The following is a 17,976-nucleotide window of genomic DNA, read 5'->3' as shown; positions in this document are numbered from 1 at the left end:
CGGGAAATTGTGTTGGGGAAATTGATGGGATTGAAGGCCGATAAATCCCCAGGGCCTGATGGACTGCATCCCAGAGTACTTAAGGAGGTGGCCTTGGAAATAGCGGATGCATGGACAGTCATTTTCCAACATTCCATTGACTCTGGATCAGTTCCTATCGAGTGGAGGGTAGCCAATGTAACCCCACGTTTTAAAAAAGGAGGGAGAGAGAAAACAGGGAATTATAGACCGGTCAGCCTGAGCTCAGTAGTGGGTAAAATGATGGAATCAATTATTAAGGATGTCATAGCAGTGCATTTGGAAAATGGTGACATGATAGGTCCAAGTCAGCATGGATTTGTGAAAGGGAAATCATGCTTGACAAATCTTCTGGAATTTTTTGAGGATGTTTCCAGTAAAGTGGACAAGGGAGAACCAGTTGATGTGGTATATTTGGACATTCAGAAGGCTTTCAACAAGATCCCACACAGGAGATTAATGTGCAAAGTTAAAGCACATGGGATTGGGGGTAGTGTGCTGACATGGATTGAGAACTGGTTGTCAGACAGGAAGCAAAGAGTAGGAGTAAATGGGTACTTTTCAGAATGGCAGGCAGTGACTAGTGGGGTACCGCAAGGTTCTGTGCTGGGGCCCCAGCTGTTTACATTGTACATTAATGATTTAGACGAGGGGATTAAATGTAGTATCTCCAAATTTGCGGATGACACTAAGTTGGGTGGCAGTGTGAGCTGCGAGGAGGATGCTATGAGGCTGCAGAGTGACTTGGATAGGTTCGGTGAGTGGGTAAATGCATGGCAGATGAAGTATAATGTGGATAAATGTGAGGTTATCCACTTTGGTGGTAAAAACAGAGAGACAGACTATTATCTGAATGGTGACAGATTAGGAAAAGGGGAGGTGCAACGAGATCTGGGTGTCATGGTACATCAGTCATTGAAGGTTGGCGTGCAGGTACAGCAAAGCAAATGGCCTTCATAGCGAGGGGATTTGAGTACAGGGGCAGGGAGGTGTTTTTTTTAAAAATCCAATTTCGTTTCAGATCAACTCTAACGCCAAAGATCACTTTGCGCCAATGTGTTTGATCTTAGGCCAAAAGGCCGAGAGGCGAAGTTGCACTGTTCCTGGAAATATTGCAATACCAGGTCGGTGCATGGAGTGGACGGGGCATGCCCCTGATCCAGCTCCCTGTCCAAAAATCAATTTAATATCATGTCCCCATAGGGGATACCTTGGTGAGGCCACACCTGGAGTATTGTGTATAGTTTTGGTCTCCTAACTTGAGGAAGGACATTCTTGCTATTGAGGGAGTGCAGCGAAGATTCACCAGACTGATTCCCGGGATGGTGGGACTGACCTATCAAGAAAGACTGGATCAACTGGGCTTGTATTCACTGGAGTTCAGAAGAATGAGAGGGGACCTCATAGAAACTTTTAAAATTCTGACGGGTTGCGACAGGTTAGATGCAGGAAGAATGTTCCCGATGTTGGGGAAGTCCAGAACCAGGGGTCACAGTCTAAGGATAAGGGGTAAGCCATTTAGGACCGAGATGAGGAGAAACCTCTTCACCCAGAGAGTGGTGAACCTGTGGAATTCTCTACCACAGAAAGTAGTTGAGGCAAATTCACTAAATATATTCAAAAGGGAGTTAGATGAAGTCCTTACTACTCGGGGGATCAAGGGGTATGGCGAGAAAGCAGGAAGGGGGTACTGAAGTTGCATGTTCAGCCATGAACTCATTGAATGGCGGTGCAGACTAGAAGGGCTGAATGGCCTATTCCTGCACCTATTTTCTATGTTTCTATGTTTTTAATTAGGGATGGTCAATAAATGCTGGCCTTACCAGCGATGCCCACATCCCGGAACGAATTAAAAGAAGATCAGTGGAAGTGCTGAACCCAATGGGAATAGCAGTGGCACGGTGGGTGCGTCATGTATTATCCTCCAACAGGTTGTCAGCATCTCTGCTTCCTCGCCATCCTCTCAGCCAATAACAACCATGGTGCCAGAAAGCCAGTTGGGCCAGACTGCACAACAGCAGCTGAAGTACTACAGTTTGCAGCCAGGGCCCTCAGAGTCTCGAGGTCCCAGAAGTCGCCGACCAGAAGCATCTTAAGGATATCCACAGGAGCAACAGCAGACTTCCACCAACTCCATTAAAGCCACTGGGGAGCTCCTCGTATGAGTAGTAAATTTAATAAACTAGAAAAACACTTGGGCTGACTTTTAGGCTTTTCTGTTTTCGGGGCGAAAACGGAGGCGGGGCGGGATAGTTACCGGGAATAGTTTGCACTTTGGTAAGGAAGTTTCGGCATCTGGGCCCTGCGTTAGGGGGCACAGCATGTTGTACACTTTTTGTGGCGCAAAAATGGGAAACTCGCAAACTAAACTGCCGGGTTGTGTGTGCGCTCCGAGAGAGATCTTGGGGGGGGGGGGGCGGGAGGGGAACCTTTAAAATAAAACACAAAAACATTCCCCAAACATTGCCCATGTCACCAGAACACAAATCACTGAAAAAAATTAAAAGAACAAACTCGCACTTACCTTCGGAGCACTTTCCCTGTCTGCGCTGCCGTCTATGCTGGACTGCACTGATTTCCCAGGCGGTCATTGCGGGCGCACTTCTGGATGGACGGAGCGGGCAAAAGTCCAAACTACTGCCAGTATCGCAACGAGAGGTGTTGCACACCTGGCGTAGCTCTTCCTGGCGGTGCTGCTGAGCACCGCCGTAAAAACGGACCGGAGGATCGCGAAGGGGCGCAGGAGACCCAAACGCTGCCTTTCTTGCCGCTCCGGGGCGAAACCCGGAGCACAAAGGACCGGAAAATCCAGCCCTAGGGGTTGATCATTTGGGTGAAATATAGTGTGTGGAATTAAAATCAGCACCTTTCTTTACATTTGCAACTTTTGTCTATAGATTCTTCTCATTACAGCTTTTTCATCTGCATTATCAGAGCTTCATTGATATAGAGGTTGGCTGAATGATTTTAATACCAAAATGCTACATTTCTTTTATCAATATTAAAAGTATAGCCAATCTTTGACAATGGCAATATGAAATCTGCAGCCAACGCAATTATAACACAATCAGCATCTTAGTTTTCCTTAACACTTTGCACCCTCGTGATGCCTGATACAATCAGCCTGCCTGGTATCTGAGCTCAAATATTTTCTTTGAGAAATAGTTTATGTAACCTTAGGTTTTGACCTCTTACATTCTGCTTACAACAATAAAAAGTCAAACATACAACACCACTAAAAATCAATTTTTCCTCATAATTAAATATAGCTGAGAATTTTTCTTGGTAAAGATTAGAGGTAGCTAAATATTGCTCTACTAGCCTCCGGGGGGCAGATCTCGGGGATGGGATGGGGGTGAGCGCAGAACTTCAATCCATCCCATAGCTGCACCTGACCCTACCCAAGTCCCAGGGTCAAGGCAATTTACAGTAAAAAAAATGAACAACTCAAGGTCTTTAAAAATAATTGCAAGGCAACATTTTGCAATTTACTGCTTTTCCAAAAGCAAGATGCCATAGGGAAAACAACCTTTTAAATAATACTGGCTCTACTTTTGCTAAGATCAGGTTCTGGCATGCTAATATTCCTGCTTCATGAAGGTCTACATTAGGTCAGGGAGGCAGCACTGGTCGAACTTTAAGCAGATGACATCATCACCAGCTTCTAATGATATATTGGGGGGTGGGGGGGCGGGAGAAGGAGGGAACACAAGTACTGGCCAACCTTATTTCCGATGGAATTTTAAAATGGTAATAAAACAGGCAGAAACCTGAGGCTGAATTCTGACAGCGGGGGGGGTCTAATCCCCGACTCACCTGTTTTTTCCTGTGAAAATTCCCCCTATATATCTCCGGCACCCAGTTGATATTAGTTTTATTTGCAATTATGCTCCCAGTACCTGGTCTCCTTCATTTGGGAATATGATTTTGGTTCCTGGCTTCCAGCCTTGTTTAACCTGAATGGTCAGGATCTTATCCTTAATGCATGAAGTGTGACCATCTTCATTCATAACCTGATTAAAAGATAACAAAATAAAGGAATTGTCATTAAACACGTCACATTATTAACAAAATAACATTGTAATCAGTTCAGTCAGAAATTTAACATTGTTCTTAATTAAAGGTTAAATCCATCTTTTTTCAGATCTATAAAAAATGCAATGTTGTCCTTGGAGGATGAAGTAAATGTCATGGATTTTATGTTGGCTTTCTGCTTACTAAGAAGCTAGAGGTATAGGGACTAAGAGTGCTCGCATGTTAGGTCTGTGCTGAGTCAGCTGATCTCCGCCAGGTTGTGAATAGGAATCTACAATTGACTTCCGAGAGAGGAGGTGAAAAATGCCCTGAGTTTCCAATCCTGATTGCTACCCAGTGGGCTGTGCTGGTAATCAGAACCAGGAATGTCTTACCTACCCCTTGGCAAAGATGGTTGGAGCACCAATATGTGCCACCGTCACGTAGAACAACTCTCCCTTCCCAAAAGATATTTTAGTTTCAAGTGATAAAAATAGTCCTTTTGGAGCGGGGAGAGGTTATAACTTAATATACACATTATAATTTGTCTTTCAGTATCCATAAAAAGAACAAAATAAGCCCCCCCTCATCCAATGATTTCATCATCATAGGCAGTCCCTCGAATCGAGGATGACTTGCTTCCACGTCAAAAAGTTCACAGGTGTTTCAATGAAGGACCTAAAATTCCAGGTCCCGAACTAAATCTTGAAGGGTGGAAGATGCCTGTGCATGGATTTTTTTAACATGTGGTGGCCGTTGCACCCCAGCTACTACACGGGCTTGACAGAGCTAGGTCTTGGTCCAGTGGCAAGGATTAACCAAGACGACTGGAGACCAGCTCTGCTGCACGGACCTAGTGCACACACATATCGCAGTGTGGGGTGGCCCATGCTGTCCCTGGGCCCATGCCTCTTCTGGGCCCCGAACTCACGCTTCTCCTGGGCCCCGATCATGTCGCTCTACAATCTCTCACCGCTCCCTTGCCCCATCCTTGCCGCTCCTGTTGTACCTGCTCATGCTCCAATCACCAACCTGGATCTTGGTGACGTCCGTCTTCACTGCCGTTGCTCTCCTGCTCCAGCACGTGTTGCTCGCTGGAGTGGTATTCCGCCACGTTGCTCCTTCCACTCCTCGGCCTGCTCTGATGGTGCTCACAGGCCGGGGGCCGCTCAGCCTGCTGGGCCAGGCCGCCACACTGCTTCTTCCGCTCCCCAGCCTGCTCCGATGATGCTCGCAGGCCGGGAGCTGCTCAGCAAGCAACTACTCCTTATCTGGCAAACAGCACGGCTTTATCCTGCTCGGTCACTCGGGACCGCTTCTTCCGCCCGAACAAGTTACCCATTTGTGCGGTTTTTGCGGCCCCAGGCTTGCCGCATGCTCGTGTGGAGGGAGCCGCGGCCCGCAGGTCTCTCACTCACTGACGGTGCGGGGAAACGTCACACCCAATGATTTAGTGAGTAAATGTACCACCTATTGCAATACAAAGTCATGCATGGCAGCAGGTCTGAGATTGAATTTCTGATCAATGCTGAGTTAGTTGATCTCAGACAAACAGTACTTAAGAGTGCTACAGTTAAGCTCACTGAATTCTTCAACCCCAATCTGTGTAATAAGATCAAATTAGCAACTGTATAATATTCATGGTAGCTCATTGAAATAATAGCACTGTACCCTGCGTGAGATTTTGATCTTCTTCAAGCATCCATGATACAAGTCTTCTAAAGACAAATACAGTTCCCTTTCGATAGCAGGATCTTGTTTCTTATCTCCTCGCCCTCGTAGCCCTCCAAATCCCAAGTTTACTTCTCCTTTCACATCAAAGAAATCTGCAATGAGAGTAAGGAGCGGTAGCCTTCAGTAATGTAGAACTGTGGTAGTGTTCTATGTGTATTTATTACAATTGTGTATGTTTCCTTTTGAGAGCATTTCAGGTGAAATTCACTTCACCTTCCAGTGATGTGATAGAATTGTCTGTGAAAATAATGCAGCTTGTCATATAATTCTATTGCATTGTTTAAAACCATCTCATGTTCTAAGTGAAGCATGGACACTGTAAGGTAGATTTGCAGCCAGCGGGTTCGGTTCTGTCAGTGTGATTCAAATATGCAGAAACCAGGAAACTGTCATCCAGTCATCTCGCCTGCTGGTCAATGGAATACTCCTAGGCCTTGCCAGATACTTTGCACACTCTCAAACAGTGAGTTCCCAGTCACTGATGGATTATATCCTGGGAGCTCACTCTGAATGTCTAAAGAGGCTTGATCCCGGAAGATTTGTCAGGGTCAGTTGTGCATGACTTGGGCGGGCACAGTGATGTTCCTACCACCTCCATGTTCAAATTGGAAAATGTTCAATTCTAAGTGTTCACATTACATTCAGTACTGGCATACCCAGGGTCTGTACTTCAAGGTACAAAACAACCTTTTTATAAATAACACTTTTAACATATTAAACCTTCTCGCTGAGAATTTCCCCTTTGGCTGCTACATCATAAAAGCATGATGGGCAGGATTTCTGCCTGTCCGACAGGTGTGAATTTGTTGAGATGGAGATTTTTTTAGTGAGCTCCCAGTGGATTATCTCCCTGCACTGAATTTTCATTTTTAAGAGGTCTCCGCCATCCCAGGCAATGCTGGGTGATTATTATATACTTTTTATAATTCAGTCATTTTCAAGCACTGAAAAAATTAATTATCCAGTAATTTGAATCAAGCAATGAATTATCAAACAAATTGAATTAAGAGGTGTATGGCCATTCTATTTGTGCAACGTTGCTATGGCGGTAAGGACAGAAATACAATGAATGACATCACTCTGCAATTGCCATCTTATTTACGCACACTCATTTTTTGGGCAGGTGCTTCCAGCATCAAGCAGAAGTAATGCATGGAAATTTCTACTGCGGTAGAAATAGGCAGAGACCAGGTGGGACAGGTGCCCATCGCAGTTATGCTGGAAAAGCAGTGTAACCACAGAGGAAAATTCTTTCTATTATTCAATCGTATATCTAAAAATGTTAACTAGCTCCATGACTAATTGTGAAAGTATTTAGGGCTGTAGCAACTGTTTTATTTTTGAGCCTAACATCCAGTTGTAGGAATTTTCAACACAGTAAATTATAAAAAATTGCCCATAATTCAGCACTAAATTGGCCATCTCACTTCAGTGAAGCCACAAGAATAGACAATGATGCTGATGCACAGGCAGTCCTTCTGAAATTGAGGTTAAACACATTGATGAGGTAGAGTAAAGGATGCTTTACTTTGTTCTTTGCTGTACCTAGGAGCAAAATGTGAAAAAAAATCTTAATATTGACATCCCTCACCTCACCTATAGAACAAAATACAATGACAAAGGATGGGACGACCTTGGATCTGGCCTGGAGGCGGCGGAGGTTGAACAGCTTCCCGTTTGTTCTGTAGATTAGCTCTACTCCAGCGGGGAACTTACTGAGGGTGAAATGGAGCCGAAAAGAGCGTGGTGCAATGACACAGCCTTGCTTGAAGTGAATTGGTTCTGTGGTGGATCCATTGGTCAGGATCACGGTTTGCATGTCGTCGTGAATCAGGCGAAGGTGATTACAAACTTTTGGGGGCCGCCGAATTTGAGTACCTTCCATAATCCCTCACGGTTGACAGTGTCGAAGACCTTTGTGAAGTCAAAGAAGGCCATGTACAGGGGTTGCTGCTGTTTCCTGTATTCCTCTTAGATTTGCTGCGCGGTGAAGATCATGTCCATTGTGCCCCTTAGTGAGCGGAATCCACATTGCAACTCTAGGAGGAGTTGTTCAGCCACAGGGAGAAGGTGATTGAGGAGGATTCTTGTGATGTCCGATATGAAACTCCCAAAACAAGCACTCTACTGCTCCGACATGGTAAGCGAGCCCCAGGTGGACAGAGGAAACGCTTCAAGGATACCCCCAAAGCCTCCTTGAAAAAATGCAACATCCCCATCGACACCTGGGAATCCCTGACCCAAGTCCGCACAAAGTGGAAGAAAAGCATCCGGGAAGGCGCTGAACACCTCGAGTCTCTACGCCTAGAGCAAGCTGAAGCCAAGCATCGACAGCGGAAAGAGTGCATGGCAACCCAAGCACCCTACCCACCCGTTCCTTCAACCACTGTCTACCTCACCTGTGACAGAGACTGTAGGTCCTGCATTGGATTCGTCAGCCACATGGGAACTCATGTTTAGTGTGGAAGCAAGTCATCCTCGACTCCGAGGGACTGCTTAAGAAGAAGAAAACAAAATACACATCTGAAAACTTTATTTGTTAGAAGAATTATTTAATGTCACTGGTCCACACTTCCAAGGAGACATGACACTTTGAGTGGAGCAGACATGCTCGCAACTATGGCTTCTATCAGCATTGACCCATCAAGGATCAGCAGTGTTGTTCCTGGATTCCAATTCAAAGTGGCCAGTTATTAAATAATATCACCAGTGCATGCATGGCAGCACACAGCTGGCAAGGTGACTCGTTTAATGGATGGCAACTTGGTTTGGCATCTAACAACAACAACTTGCATTTTATATAGCACCTTTAATGTAGAAAACATCCTAAGGTACTTTGCAGAGGGGAGAAAATAGATAAAAGGAATAAAGAAATAGATGGAGAGCGATGGTCAGCTTGGGTTTTGAGAGGTTTTTCAAGGTAAAGCAGAATTTATAACAGGGACGGACAATGATAGCTTCAGTCTTCCCAATGTTTAGCTGGAGGAAGTGTTGATTTATCCACACCTTGATGTCAGATAGGGAGTATGACAGAGCTGAATAGAAACTGAATAGATTCTGGATAAAAAGTTGGTGAAGAATAGCTTTGAAGGTCATACGAATATAGACCATCAAATTCTGTATAAAACACAATTGTTCCTGCGCTGTTTGTACAATGTTATGTATAGAATCCAACATGTCAGAGCTGAATGATGTAAGTTGTCATGACAATATACTCAAGTTTTGCTTGATTACCTTTCAGAATCTTTTTCATGCCGTACTTAAAAAATAAATAGCCCAATTGTCTCCCCTTCTCACTTAAGCTCGTGACTCATGCAAGGTACAATTCTACAAGAATTGCCTCTAGAACTTGGCTAAATATTTATTCTTGATATGTAAGCCTAAACAATAAGTGTCGGCAGAGCTGAGTTCAATCCATAAACATATTTTTCAGATTGGATATCTGATTCTTTTACTCCTCCCTAGCTCAGGGATGACTAATCAATGCCTAAAAATGGAATGGAAGAATACATAAAAATTAAAAATGGAAAACGACTAAAAATTAAATTCAGTACATGGGGTGGGGTGGGGGGGCGCAGGCAGGTGCTTTCATTGAAACTCAGTACTTATTCCTTCTGTAGGTGGCACTGTGATAGACCTTTTCAAGTTAAAGAGGTCACACTGTGATACATAACAACTGCTATTTTGCACGCACAGGCATCTGCCACCCCTGGAGCTCAGGATTGGAATATCCGGTCATTGAAACATCTGTGAACTCATCCCTTTTGGTATGAAAGCAAGTCATCCTCGTTCGAGGGACCGCCTATAATGATGAAATGAAGGTGGGTATTTTGCATTGAGAGTTTCTCACCAAGTGGTTGCAAAATCTGGCCACTAGGCTCCCACAGTTCACTCAAAATGCTTTTTTTCACTGCCATTTTATCTCAGTAACTGAAGTTTCTAATGTTCTAAATTAAGCTCTAAATAAAATGTATAAAGATTAAATTACATATTTCACAAGAACATGATTACATTTATTGACTGAATTGTCTCTTGTAATGCTGTCAATAAAGTTCGTACTTGAGATTAGAATAGACCAATATGGAAAGAGTTAATCAGCGCAACCTATGGTTGAAATGGCTGATGAGGGAATCTGCTAGTTTAGCATTGCTAGGCTTGGTTTTATAAGAGTGTAAATTTTGAATTTTATTTGTCAAACATGATAATCTGATCCTTAAAACACACTGGGCCAGATTTTGCTGACATAATAATGGTATCTGAACGATGCACACCATTATTAATGCACAAATTGACCACGAAGGGACATCCTGTGAATTGCGAATCAGCAGAAGTTGCTGACTGATTTGTGCCGCTCTGATGTTAGCTTTGCGAAAACGGCATCGCTTAACTGCTCCATGATTTTCATAAATTTGCCACATTTTCACATTAATTTCCCGTTAAACTCGCCACAGAAAGTTAAGTCTAGTAATTAATACTCTAAGTACCCTTTTAACAATGTGATAATTGTTAATTCTGAGTCTTAAACAGCAACCCAACATAGGAGCAGCAAGGCAGCATTACAGACGGCTCAAGGCTGAGGTCCAACAAAAAATCCTGGACTTAAAGTGATATGTCCTTACTATACAGTACAAATGCACACAAGGCCCATACTTGAGAGAAACATAGAAGGTCACTCTGTGGCCAGTTACCTTTATTGCCAAGACCTCAAGTGATGAAGATGGGTGGAGCTTCCCCTTTTATACCTGAAAGTCCAGGTTAGGAGTGTCTCCCACAAGTTCACCCCCTTGTGGTCAATGTTCTCAAGGTATACAACTTAGGTCAGCTTATGCATGGGTTACAATGATAGTTGAATACATGACATCACCTCCCCCCAAAAGTCTTATTGGGATCACAGGTTAAGTCTCTGGTGGTTTACGCTCCCTTGTAGAGCGCCTGAGTTGGGGCTCCGGTTGTTGGGCGCTGGCCTGAGTGTCTGCTGTTTGCGGTGCCTCAGGCCTGTCCGGACTGCCCACAGTGACTGGGCTCTCCTCCACTTGGTTCCGGTGTTCGGTCACCTGTGGTGGAGTAAACTCTACATTGTGTTCTTCCTCTGCTTCTTCTATAGGGTTGCTGAACCTCCTTTTAGTTTGATCCACGTGTTTGCGGCAGATTTATCCATTGGTAAGTTTAACTACCAAAACCCTATTCCCCTCTTTGGCAATCACAGTGCCTGCAAGCCATTTGGGCCCTGCAGCGTAACTAAGGACAAAAACAGGGTCATTGACATCAATACATCGCCCTCTCGCATTCCTGTCATGGTAGTCACATTGTGACTGACGTCTGCTCTCAACAATTTCTTTGATAGTTGGGTGTATAAGGGATAACCTGGTTTTAAGCGTCCTTTTCATTAGCAGCTCTGCGGGTGGAACCCCTGTGAGCTAGTGTGGTTGGGATCTATTGGCCAACAGGAGGCGTGATAAGCAGCTTTGTAGGGAACCCCCTTGGATTCTGAGCATCCTCTGTTCTGACATGGTTGATTCCATTGCCTGCCATGAAGTCCTGGAATTCAGTGCTTGTGAAGCACGGGCCATTGTCGCTGACCAAGACATCTGGTAGACCATGAGCGGCGAACATTGCCCGTAGACTTTCTACCGTGGCAGAGGATGTGCTTGAATTTAAAATGGCACACTCAATCCATTTGGAGTAGGTATCTACTACAACCAAAAACATTTTTCCCATGAAAGGACCTGCGTAATTCACATGGATGCGTGACCATAGCTTGGCGGGCCAGGACCAGGGGCTAAGGAGGGCTTCCCTGGGTGCATTGCCCAGCTGAGCACACGTGTCGCACCTGCGAACACAAAGTTCCAGATCTGCATCTATCCCTGGCCAGCAAACGTGTGACCTGGCAATTGCCTTCATCATGACAATACCCGGGTGCTCATTGTGAAGTTCTCTGATAAACACCTCTCCGCCCATCTGGGGCATGACTACTCGGTTTCCCCACAGTAGGCAATCGGCCTGAATCGAGGGTTCATCCTTGCGCCTATGAAATGGCTTAAATTCCTCAGGGCATGCCCCGTACGTGGCTGTCCAGTCCCCATTCAGGACACATTTCTTAACTAAAGACAGTAGTGGGTCTTTATTTGTCCAGATTTTAATCTGACGGGCTGTCACAGATGAGCCTTTGCTTTCGAAAGCTTCAACAGCCATGACCATCTCAGCATCATGCTCAGTTGCCCCCTCAGTGGTGGCTAATGGGAGCCTGCTGAGTGCATCGGCGCAGTTTTCAGTGCCCGGTCTGTGCCGAATTGTGTAGTCATAGGCGGCTAACGTGAGTGCCCATCTCTATATGCGGGCCGATGCATTCGCATTTATGGCCTTGTTGTCGGCCAAAAGGGATGTTAGGGGTTTGTGATCAGTCTCCAGCTCAAATTTGCTGCCAAACAGGTACTGGTGCATTTTTTTTTTACTGCACATACACATGCTAGCGCTTCCTTTTCTACCATCCCGTAGCCCCTTTCTGCCTGGGACAGACTTCTGGAGGCATAAGCTACCGGCCAAAACTGACCATTGGCATTCACATGCTGCAACACACACCCGACCCCATAGGACGACACATCGCATGTTATAACTAGTTTCTTACACGGGTCATATAACGTTAACAGTTTGATGGAGCATAACAAATTGCGTGCTCTATCAAAAGCCCTTTCCTGGCTTTCCCCCCAGACCCAACCGCGACCTTTGTGTAGGAGCACGTGTAGCGGCTCTAACAGCGTGCTCAATTTGGGAAGAATGTTGCCAAAATAGTTCAGGAGCCCCAGGAACGAGCGCAGCTCCGTTGTGTTACGAGGTCTGGGCGCTCTCTGGATCGCTTCCGTTTTGGACGCAGTAGGTCTGATTCCATCTGCTGCTACCCTCCTCCGCAAAAATTCTACCTCTGGAGCTAAGAAGACGCACTTCGCCTTTTTCAGTCGCAGCCCTACCCGGTCCAGTCTGCGTAGCACCTCCTCCAGGTTGTGGAGGTGTTCTTCAGTATCGCGACCCATGATGAGGATGTCGTCTTGAAAAACCACCGTCCTTGGAATCGACTTGAGGAGGCTTTCCATATTTTGCTGAAAGATCGCGGCGGCCGAACGAATCCTGAACGGACATCTGTTATACTTAAACAACCCCTTGTGTGTCGTGATGGTGGTCAGCTTCTTCGACTCACTCGCCAGCTTCTGGGTCATGTAAGCTGAGGTCAGGTCCAATTTTGAAAAAAGTTTGCCATCGGATAGCGTTGCAAAGAGGTCCTCTGCTCTCGGTAGCGGGTACTGGTCTTGGAGTGACACCCGATTGATGGTGGCCTTGTAATCACCACATATCCTGACCGACCCATCCGCCTTGAGCACCGGCACAATCGGGCTCGCCCAGTCACTGAATTCGACTGGCGAGATGATGCCTTCCCTCAGCAGGCGGTCCAATTCGCCTTCTATCTTTTCCCACGTCACGTATGGCACCGCTCAGGCCTTGTGGTGTACTGGCCTGGCGTCCGGGTTTATGTGAATCACTACCTTGGCCCCCATGAAAGTGCCGATTCCGATTGAAATAATGAGTCAATTTGTCCAGGACTTGTGAGCATGATACTCGCTCCACATTAGAAATTGCATTGACATCGCCCCATTTCCAGTTCATGACAGCAAGCCAACTCCTCCCCAGTAGTGCAGGACCGTCCCCCGGGACAATCCAGAGTGGCAACCTGTTCTCCGAATCTTTGTGGGTCACAACTACCGTGGCGCTGCCGAGCACCGGAATGATCTTCTTTGTATATGTCCGTAGCTGTGCGTCAATTGGCAATAATTTTGGCCTCCTGCCCTTGGACACCCACAACCTTTCGAACTGTTTGATACTCATCAGGGACTGGCTGGCCCCCGTGTCTAGCTCCATTAATACTGGGATGCCATTGAAGAGCACTTTCATCATTATCGGTGGCGTCCTGGTATATGAACTGTATATGTGCTCCACATGAACTCGCTGAACTCCAGCTTCCAGCGATTTCTCCCAGTATTCATTTGGCCTCGTAGGGCTTACATCGGGCCCGTCCTCCTCGTACATCAATCTCGCTGCAGGCTTCCTGCACATACGCGCCAAGTGACCGCTGACGTTGCAGTATATTGCTGATACCTGCAAGCTCTGGCTAGGTGTTTGCTCCACACCTCAACAAAAGGTCCATTACTAGTCGATCATTTCTGACTGTCTCTGTAACTGTCCTTAAGCGCACCATTAACATGTGTTGATGGCCCCATTACTGGCTGCATTGTCCATTGCGATGGCATGAATCGCTGTTCAGCTAGTCATTGTCTCTGTTGAATTCCCGCTTTGGGTTCGACTACATGCTGGGGCATGTCCGATTGCCCTTGTCTGCCTAGAGAACTGTATGCTGCGTTAACAATGTTGACTCCCTGGTCGTTTGCCGCATTTGAGCCAAGATTTTTGTCATACATCATTCTGGTTTCTTCCTCCCCTGAGATAAATGTCTGGGCTATCAGAGGCGCCGCTTCCAAGGTCAACAAGTCTTTGGTTTCAATCAGTTTCCTGAAAACCCCAGCGTGCCCGATACCCTCAATAAAAAAGTCTCGCAGCATCTCCGCTCTGCATGCATCTGGGTACTTCCATAGGCTCGCCAGTCGCCGGAGGTCTGCCATGAATTCTGGAATGCTTTGCCCTTCTCGCTGCCGGTGCGTATGAAACCAGTGTCTCGCCATGTGCATGCTGCTCGCCAGTTTAGGGTATTCCCTGATCAACTTACTGAGCTCTTCGAACGTCTTGTCCGCCGACTTCTCTGGCGCTAGAAGGTTCTTCGTCCGGGAGTACGTTCTGGATCCACAAACCGTCAGGAGATGAGCCCTGCGTTTGTCGGCCGAATCTTGTCCCAATCATTACTTTGTGACAAAGCTTTGCTGTAGTCTCTCAATAAAATCGTCCCAATCATCACCAACACAGTACCTCTCTTCTGTGCTGCTAGTGGCCATGCTCGCGTGGTTTAAATCCCAATTTCTCGTTGCCAATGATGTGTCCTTACTATACAGTATAAATACACACGAGACCTATACTTGAGAGAAGGTCACTCTGTGACCAGTTACCTTTATTACCAAGACCTCAAGTGATGAAGGTGGGTGGAGCTTCCCCTTTTATACCTGAAAGTCCAGGTTAGGAGTGTCTCCCACAAGTTCACCCCCTTGTGGTCAATGTCCTCAAGTGTACAACTTAGGTCAGCTTATACATGGGTTACAATGATAGTTGAATACATGACATAAAGAACAGGCGGTGGATGGAGAAAGCACAGGAGATTCAGCAGCTGGCCGACAGCCATGATGTGCGAGGATTCTTCATTGCAGTCAAGGCTACCTATGGTCCAAACACCCACTGCTGGCCAAGAACGGGGAAACACTCATCAAGGACACCGAGGCAGTCAGGGCCCGCTGGAAGGAGCACTTCAAAGATCTCCTCAATCGAGACTCTGCCTTTGACTCGAGCGTTCTCGACTCCATCCAGCAACATGCTACCCGCCACCACCTCAGTAAAACCCCAACACTGCATGAGGTAGAAAAAGCCATAAGACAGCTTAAGAACAACAAGGCTTCAGGAGCGGATGGAATCCCTGCTGAGGCACTGAAGTATGGTGGAGAGGCACTGTTGGCGTGAATACATGGCCTCATCTCTCTCATATGGAGAGAAGAGAGCATGCCGGGAGATCTCAGAGGTGCAGTGATCGTGACCATCTTTAAAAAGGGAGTCAAGTCCGACTGCAGCAACTACAGAGAAATCTCCATGTTATCAGCCACTGTGAAAGTCGTCGCTAGATTCCTCCTCAACCATCTTCTCCCTGTGGCTGAGGAGCTCATCCCGCAGTCACAGTGCGGATTTCATCCCTTACGGGGCACAATGGACATGATTTTCGCAGCACGACAGCTGCAGGAAAAATGCAGGGAACAGCACCAGCCCTTATACCTGGTCTTCTTTGACCTTACAAAGGCCTTTGACACTGTCAACCACGAGAGTCTATGGAGCGTCCTCCTCCATTTCGGATACCCCCAAAAGTTCATCACCATTCTCCGCCTGCTCCACGACGACATGCAGACTGGGATCCTTACCAACGGATCCATTACAGATCCAATCCACGTCCGGACCAGAGTCAAACAGGGCTGCGTCATCGCCCCAACCCTCTTCTCAATCATCCTCGCTGCCATGCTCCACCTCACACTCAACAAGCTCCCCGCTGGAGTGGAACTAAACTACAGAAGCAGTGGGAACTGTTCAACCTTTGCCATCTCCAGGCCAAGTCCAAGACCACCCCAACCTCTGTCGTTGTGCTAGAATACACGGACGATGCCTGCGTCTGCGCACATACAGAGGCTGAACTCCAGGACATGGTCGACATATTTACTGAGACGTACGAAAGCATGGGCCTTACGCTAAACATCCATAAGACAAAGATCAACCACCAGCCTGTCCTCACCGCACAGCACTGCCTCCCAGTCATCAAGATCTCCCTGAAAAAGTGCAACATCCCCACTGACACCTGGGAGTCCTTAGCCAAAAACTGCCCTAAGTGGAGGAAGCGCATCCGGGAGGGCGCTGAGCACCTCGAGTATCATTGCGAGAGCATGAAGAAATCAAGCGCAGGCAGTGGAAAGAGCGTGCGGCAAACTTGTCCCATCCACCCTTTCCCTCAACGACTATCTGTCCCACCTGTGACAGGGACTGTGGTTCTCGTATTGGACTGTTCAGCCACCTAAGGACTCTTTTTAAGAGTGGAAGCAAGTCTGCCTCGATTTCGAGGGACTGCCTGTGATAATGAGTTCCATAGAAAGTTCAGAAATGAAACGTCGAATGGTCATAATACAGGTTCTGATAGCTAAGTGAATCTCAGCTGTGAGGTATCCATGGTTGAACATGCAATACTGAGACTTGCTCCGGAATAGCCATGATTTGAGTAATGTGGCAGAGTCAAAGTCACCTGTGGAACCACACCCTGTTAAAAGTCACTTACCTCAGGAAGCGAAAAGTGAAATAATGCATTCTATAGTAGTAATGCATTCAAAGGTAGTAATCTCTGTATTGCTACCAGTGCCACGTGCTAATCAGAGTAGAGGGAGCAGGATAGTTAGAATAAATACGTGGCTTGAGCAGTGGTGCAAGAGGGAGGGATTCAAATTCCTGGGACATTGGAACCAGTTCTGGGGGAAGTGGGACATGTACAAAAGGGATGGTCTGTACTTGGGCAGGACTGGAACTGATGTCCTAGGGATAACATTTGCTAATGCATTTCGGGAGTGTTTAAACTAATATGGCAGGGGGATGGGAACCTATGCAGCGAGATAGGGCGAAGTAATATGGAGTCAGAAACAGATGGTAAAAAGGTAAAAAGCAATAGTGGAAGGCCGAGTAAACAAAGGCAAGAAACAAAAAGGGCCACACTACATCATAATTCTAAAAGGACAAAGGGTGTTAAAAAACAAGCCTGAAGGCTTTGTGTCTTAATGCAAGGAGTATCTGTAATAAGGTGGATGAATTAACTGTGCAAATAGATGTTAACGGATATGATGTGATTGGGATTACAGAGACGTGGCTCCAGGATGATCAGGGCTGGGAACTCAACATCCAGGGGTATTCAACATTCAGGAAGGATAGAATAAAAGGAAAAGGAGGTGGGGTAGCATTGCTGGTTAAAGAGGAGATTAATGCAATAGTTAGGAAGGACATTAGCTTGGATGATGTGGAATCTATATGGGTAGAACTGCAGAACACCAAAGGGCAAAAAACGTTAGTGGGAGTTGTGTACAGACCTCCAAACAGTAGTAGTGATGTTGGGGAGGGCATCAAACAGGAAATTAGGGGTGCATGCAATAAAGGTGCAGCAGTTATCATGGGTGACTTTAATATGCATATAGATTGGGCAAACCAAACTGGAAGCAATACGGTGGAGGAGGATTTCCTGGAGTGCATAAGGGATGGTTTTCTAGACCAATATGTCGAGGAACCAACTAGGGGGGAGGCCATCTTAGACTGGGTGTTGTGTAATGAGAGAGGATTAATTAGCAATCTCATTGTGCAAGGCTACTTGGGGAAGAGTGACCATAATATGGTGGAATTCTGCATTAGGATGGAGAATGAAACAGTTAATTCAGAGACCATGGTCCAGAACTTAAAGAAGGCTAACTTTGAAGGTATGAGGCATGAATTGGC

The 17,976-nt window shown here is 46.3% G+C and overlaps 1 protein-coding gene and 1 pseudogene across 2 annotated transcripts in view; both read right to left on the bottom strand.

Moving 5' to 3' along the window:
- Positions 1-17,976, bottom strand: part of dnajb13 (DnaJ heat shock protein family (Hsp40) member B13) — a 60,524-nt gene that overhangs the window by 25,438 nt on the left and 17,110 nt on the right. For both annotated transcript variants that reach the window (XM_070892418.1, XM_070892419.1), the window contains exons 4-5: positions 5,704-5,858; positions 3,918-4,031 (exon numbers count right to left, since the gene is read on the bottom strand). In XM_070892418.1, coding sequence (XP_070748519.1) covers positions 3,918-4,031; positions 5,704-5,858 — 269 coding nt within the window. The remainder of the gene's footprint in view (positions 1-3,917; positions 4,032-5,703; positions 5,859-17,976) is intronic.
- On the bottom strand, positions 1,106-1,226 carry LOC139275404 (U2 spliceosomal RNA; annotated as a pseudogene).

Source organism: Pristiophorus japonicus, chromosome 10 (genome assembly GCF_044704955.1).
Source record: "Pristiophorus japonicus isolate sPriJap1 chromosome 10, sPriJap1.hap1, whole genome shotgun sequence".
Classification (NCBI taxonomy): Eukaryota; Metazoa; Chordata; class Chondrichthyes; family Pristiophoridae; genus Pristiophorus; species Pristiophorus japonicus.
The sequence above is the reverse complement of the archived record's forward strand: the minus strand, read 5'-3'. Positions and strand labels throughout refer to the sequence as shown.